General features: G+C 38.4%; 1 protein-coding gene across 1 annotated transcript in view; it reads left to right on the top strand.

Moving 5' to 3' along the window:
• The first annotated feature begins 1382 nt into the window (after positions 1-1382).
• LOC107597327 (uncharacterized) overlaps positions 1383-6670 on the top strand; it is a 20102-nt gene continuing 14814 nt past the window's right edge. The window contains exons 1-7 of the mRNA XM_016288341.1: positions 1383-1560; positions 2346-2517; positions 2593-2715; positions 2809-2929; positions 4549-4691; positions 4778-4862; positions 4960-5087. Coding sequence (XP_016143827.1) covers positions 1430-1560; positions 2346-2517; positions 2593-2715; positions 2809-2929; positions 4549-4691; positions 4778-4862; positions 4960-5087 — 903 coding nt within the window. The 5' untranslated portion in view covers positions 1383-1429. The remainder of the gene's footprint in view (positions 1561-2345; positions 2518-2592; positions 2716-2808; positions 2930-4548; positions 4692-4777; positions 4863-4959; positions 5088-6670) is intronic.

Consider the following 6670-nt stretch of genomic DNA (forward strand, 5'->3'; position numbering starts at 1 on the left):
ACTCCCCAACACTTACTACATGTAACTAGTCACTCCCCAACATTTACTACATGTAACTAGTCACTCCCCAAAACTTACTACATGTAACTAGTTACTCCCCAACACTTACTACATCCCCAACACTTACTACATGTAAGTAGTTACTCCCCAACACTTACTACATGTAACTAGTTACTCCCCAACTAGTTACTCCCCAACACTTACTACATGTAACTAGTCACTCCCCAACACTTACTACATGTAACTAGTCACTCCCCAACACTTACTACATGTAACTAGTTACTCCCCAACACTTCCTCCACCCCCAACACTTACTACATGTAAGTAGTTACTCCCCAAAGTAGTTACTCCCCAACACTTACTACATGTAACTAGTCAGTCCCCAACACTTACTACATGTAGGTAGTTACTCCCCAACACTTACTACATGTAACTAGTCACTCCCCAACACTTACTACATGTAACTAGTCACTCCCCAAAACTTACTACATGTAACTAGTTACTCCCCAACACTTACTACATCCCCAACACTTACTACATGTAAGTAGTTACTCCCCAACACTTACTACATGTAACTAGTTACTCCCCAACACTTACTACATCCCCAACACTTACTACATGTAAGTAGTTACTCCCCAACACTTACTACATGTAACTAGTTACTCCCCAACTAGTTACTCCCCAACACTTACTACATGTAACTAGTCACTCCCCAACATTTACTACATGTAACTAGTCACTCCCCAACACTTACTACATGTAACTAGTTACTCCCCAACACTTACTACATCCCCAACACTTACTACATGTAAGTAGTTACTCCCCAACACTTACTACATGTAACTAGTTACTCCCCAACACTTACTACATCCCCAACACTTACTACATGTAAGTAGTTACTCCCCAAAGTAGTTACTCCCCAACACTTACTACATGTAACTAGTCAGTCCCCAACACTTACTACATGTAGGTAGTTACTCCCCAACACTTACTACATGTAACTAGTCACTCCCCAACACTTACTACATGTAACTAGTCACTCCCCAACATTTACTACATGTAACTAGTCACTCCCCAACACTGATAACAGGTACATGCTCTGTTAGCTAAGCCAGCATAAAACAAACTGACTTCTTGAAAGCTAATGCAGCATTCAATTAAACTATTGCCGCTTTTTAGCTCCCACCTTTAGCCCAGTCATATGGGAAGCATGGCAAGTAATTGTTCATTTGGATTCAAGGACTGTTCATTTTAAAAACGTATTGCAGCATCAAAGACTGCGTTTACAGACTGATACTGTATTAGCCATACAGTCGCGCCGGTAGGGGCGCTGGAGTGCGCTAATCATGTACGTGACACTCGCTGTAGAATGAGATGGAGTTTACACAATACACATGGAGCTGTGTACACAAGTCTGAAGCTCGCAACTATGACGATTTTCATTTTTTCCTCGGGACAAGCTGATGCAGTTATGAAATCTGTCGTTTCAGAAGATCAAATATCATGTGATGTCAAAGACACGCTAAGGATTTTCTTGCAGAAGCTGACAGAAAATGCCAGGTAACTTAGGGAGCAGAGAGATGCATTCAACAATATTTTACTGTTCAAAAGTACTGTTGCATGCTGTTTTGTTATTCTTTTTTCAAGTGCACTTTAACTTGATTTGGGATGAGCAGTCCCCAACACTTACTACATGTAACTAGTCACTCCCCAACACTTACTACATGTAACTAGTCACTCCCCAACACTTACTACATGTAACTAGTCACTCCCCAACATTTACTACATGTAACTAGTCACTCCCCAACACTGATAACAGGTACATGCTCTGTTAGCTAAGCCAGCATAAAACAAACTGACTTCTTGAAAGCTAATGCAGCATTCAATTAAACTATTGCCGCTTTTTAGCTCCCACCTTTAGCCCAGTCATATGGGAAGCATGGCAAGTAATTGTTCATTTGGATTCAAGGACTGTTCATTTTAAAAACGTATTGCAGCATCAAAGACTGCGTTTACAGACTGATACTGTATTAGCCATACAGTCGCGCCGGTAGGGGCGCTGGAGTGCGCTAATCATGTACGTGACACTCGCTGTAGAATGAGATGGAGTTTACACAATACACATGGAGCTGTGTACACAAGTCTGAAGCTCGCAACTATGACGATTTTCATTTTTTCCTCGGGACAAGCTGATGCAGTTATGAAATCTGTCGTTTCAGAAGATCAAATATCATGTGATGTCAAAGACACGCTAAGGATTTTCTTGCAGAAGCTGACAGAAAATGCCGCATCGGTTCGCTACTACTGTACAGACATCTGTAGTCATGTCTGTTGTGTTGTAATAGTTGTGGTGTGTGTCCTATGGCAGTCTGTATGTTCCTGGAGGACATCACTACGGGACGAGAGGTTCTCAAAGCAGAATGCAGCGCTCTGCTTAATAAAGTCGCCGAGCTGATTCCTGCTGTTATGTCAGATGAAGCAACCAGAAATGGGCCACTGTGCTATCAGACTGTCAAGGTGGAAATCTAGTTATTGATTAACAACAGCTGATGTGAATCTGCATCCTCACAGCTCTTGTTGTGTTGTTCTCAGGTTTGTTTGCAGGTGTTTCAGTTGCTACCTGGTCAGGTGGCCCTGATGGTCTACAGTAAGGAAAGTGCAAATATGAGTTTGAGAGATATTTTGGAGTTCCTGATGAGCGTTATCTTAGGAGAGGTTGGTGCTTGTGGTCGCAACTGTATGTTTGGAAAAAACTAAAATGATTGTATCTAGCAGTCTAATTTTGTGTCATTTAATGGTGTTTCTCAGGTTTCCAGCAGAGATACACGTTTGTTGGCTGGCACTGCGGTTGCAATGCTGCTCACTACAGCGACAGACAGTCAGTGTGCAGGATCAGCTGCCTGGAGTCTGCTGCAAATCACCAACACAGGTCAGCTAGAGTATTTAATTGGTACTTAAAGGGATAGTTCACCCAAAAATGAAAATTCTGTCATTAATTACTCCCCCTCATGTCGTTCCAAACCTGTAAGACCTTCGTTCATCTTTGGAACACAAGTTAAGATATTTCTGATGAAATCCGAGAGCTTTCTGACCCTGCATAGACAGCAACGCAACTACTAGGGCTGTGACGGTTGCCGTGACAACCGCGTCACATTGTCTACTGCCACCGGCGGTAGAGCACGTGACGCCACGCACTCTATAACAAGCATAATACAAAGTTTTGTATACAAGTGTAATAACAGTAATAGTTGCAAATTGTTTTATTTAGACTATAAGTCTATGGTAATTCACAAATGACCTCAAACGCCATACACAATGTTTCCTTTAGATTGGCAGGTTTGAGTGCAGGAAAATACAGTTTATGCATTCAGCAAATTAATTTTGTGTTGGGCGATGGACCTTTTTGGGAAATTTTCTTGATTTTTAAAAAATATTTTAAGGGCTGAGGTTTGTCAATTTGAGGTTTGTCACTTTATACAACTCTTTCTATTTGTATTTGAACTGCAAATCACGTTTTTTAAAGTCATTTTATGGTTTAATATGTTACAATAGACATTGCCCTACCCCACTCATACAGTATTTATTTTATTTTTGCAAGGTAAAAAGCCTTAAATATTATTTTAAAAAATCCTGCAGATACCCTGTAAATTCTTTATTTTTTATTTTTATAATTTATATACTGTATGTTGGCTATTTATATTATGCAATGCTATATGCTATCCAGACCGGTGGTTTTTAATAGCACAGTAACATCTGATTTAAAGGGAAAAACTCAAGTGTGTGTGTGTGTAAAGCTGTAATTTTTACCACAGTTTAAAGTGCTGGAAAAGCTTGAATATGCACCTTGAAAGTGCTTGAATTTGAATTTGGAAACGGTGTAAGAATGCTGCTATTTTAACGATTTCTGGGCCTTAAACGTGTCAGTTGCATTGCTGTCTATGGAGGGTCAGAAAGCTCTCGGATTTCATCAAATATATCTTAATTTGTGTTCTGAAGATGAACAAAGGTCTTATGAGTTTGGAACGACTTGAGTAATTCATTTTTTGGGTGAACTATCCGTTTAAAGGCATATGACTACCGTTTAAAATATTGCGGTTGTAAGATTTGTTTGAAAAAAAATCATGTTTTTGAATGTGTGTTATTTGATAAAAGATACAGTAAAAAAAGATACAATGAAATTGTAATATTTATTTTTTTATTTAAATTGTAATACTTTTTTATGTATTTTAAAATGTAATTTATTCCTGTAAAGGCAAAGTTAAATTTTAATTGTATTTATTTATTTATTTTTATTTAAATTTTAATTTTTTTTTACATTTTATCTCTGTTTATTCTGATTTGTTGCTGAAAAACATTTCTTATTATTATCAGTGTTGAAAATGTTTGTGTTGCTTTTGATAAATAGAAAGCTTTATTTGAAATGTAAATTTTTTTTGTAACAATATGACAATATAAATGTCTTTTCTTGATCTATAATGTACAATTAACTAACTAGTTTGCTTTGATAGTTGCCGGTCTTTTGTGATATGTGAATGTTGTATGTCTCAGAACCGTGGAGATTGACGGTAGGTGAGCTACAGGTGGACTGTCGTCCCAGACGTCAGGACGGAGTGGACAGACTGGCTGTATGCAGGGGGTTGTTAACTTGCTGCAGAAATGACATTCTTGTCAGTCACCATAGCAACCAAGGGGTATGCAAGCAGCGCATAGACTGCTTTTTCTAAGAATGATCCAAAGTGGAACATATAATTACTTACTCTTTCTTTTGTTTTATCAGACTTGTCTTCTCCTGAATGGGTTGTTCCCCTTCATCTCAGCTCTTTGTGAAGAAAAGCTTGACTGTCATTACTATGTTTTTCAAGGTACAAGCTCTCTATCCTCATGCGTCATTCTGTATATTGCTGGGTCTGTGCATGACTGCGGTGACTAAAGTTGTATGCATATGTGTTTTCTTTGTAGTGTTTACTATTTGGCTGAAGAGGCTGAGAGAGTGCCTCAGTGAGGTTTGGGAAGTTACTGGTGCTCCTTTAGATTCAGACCTCCAGCAGCACCTTACACAAATCATCTGGAGCAATGCAGAGAGCCCGGTAAGACTTTTGCACACTGAAACAGAATATACTTTATTTTAAACAGGGTTCCCACGCTTCTTGAAAGTACTTGAATATCAGACACATGGATTCAAGGCCTGGAAAGTACTTGAAAACAAATATAGGTCCTTGAAAGTGCTTGAATTAAATTTGAAATCAATTTTATTTAGTAGAATGGTGCTATTTCAAAAAATTGTCATGTATGCGCTGTCCAAGACAAAACGAAACAGCTCTAATGATTGGGGGTGGAGATGGGGTAGCGCGAGAAAAAAACGTAGCATGTGAGCTGATGCCCAGCCCTGCGTGAGAAGCAGTGCATTTGCGACTGAAAACTACTGCGTGCGACTATGAAAAATACTTAGGAGCACCAATGCGACTGACCCGATCAGCATATTTGTATTTGCGCTCAGGGGAGCTTCAAAGGTTTCTAACTTAGTTACAACGTGTTTTTGCAGTGTTGAGTAATGTATCACAGACATACTAATATAGTAATATACATACTAATCATAGGCGTAATTTGCGGGTGGGACGGGTGGGACATGTCTCCACCACTTTTTGCCAGGGTCGATATTGTCCCTACCACTTTTTGAAAGTAATTGAAAAATATATTGCCGAAGGTATGTATTAAAGGGAAAGCCAGATCAACAAATCATTCTTCATAATCTAATTAAGGTGATAAAAAAACAAAAACAACATTTGACTCCTTATGCATGCATAACTCGTGCAGTGCAATAACGACGTGATTTGCAGCTGTCGCACTTTTCGTAATGTCATTAGGCTATAGCATTTTATTTTAAAAATGGAGAGCTTCCCAAGTATAGGCCTGCCCTCTACTAAAGATTTTTCTAGTCAACTAGTTGCACGTTATATTAAATTGATAACCATATACTTCAATATAGGCATATGCTAGAGCTTAAGCTCGCGCATAATTGCCTCAAAGCACCGGCAAAGTGATTATGAACGTGTCGGGGGAAAAATTAATATAATAATATATTAACCATATACTTCAATATAGGCATAGGCTAGAGCTTAAGCTTGCGCATAATTGCCTCAAAGCACCGGCAAAGTGATTATGAGCGTGTCGGAGGGAAAAGAAGACATTTTAATTATTTATTAATAAACTAGTGCTTTCTGAGTCAGTGTCGGGTGCAAAGATGAGGTTGCCGAATGCCGACGCTGACTCGCCATCTCCACATGGAATGCACCTTTTCATACAGAATAAAAAATTAAAGAATATTACAAAATCGAGTGGGCGAGTTTTCCTTATATTTATTTTATTATTCATATAAAAATTATAATAACCTGTTTTGGTTATATTTACTATTATATTTACTTAAACCAGAGAAGGTGAACATGTTGGTATTCTTGTGGGGGGAAAAAAACATGCAAGCACTGTCACCGGCAGCAAGTTTAGTTTTACTTTTCTTTTTTTAATTTTGAAAAGCTTATCTTTGCTGTTTACCTCCGTTATGCTATGCTATGGAGGCTCTCTCTCTCTCTTTTTTTTTTTTTTTTTTATTCCTCAGTGTTTGCTAAACGTTCTGTAATTTATTAGTCATTATATAGCCTAATACAGCGTGTAG

Source organism: Sinocyclocheilus grahami, unplaced genomic scaffold (assembly GCF_001515645.1).
Source record: "Sinocyclocheilus grahami isolate Dianchi unplaced genomic scaffold, SAMN03320097.WGS_v1.1 scaffold230.1, whole genome shotgun sequence".
In the NCBI taxonomy this organism is placed as follows: Eukaryota; Metazoa; Chordata; class Actinopteri; order Cypriniformes; family Cyprinidae; genus Sinocyclocheilus; species Sinocyclocheilus grahami.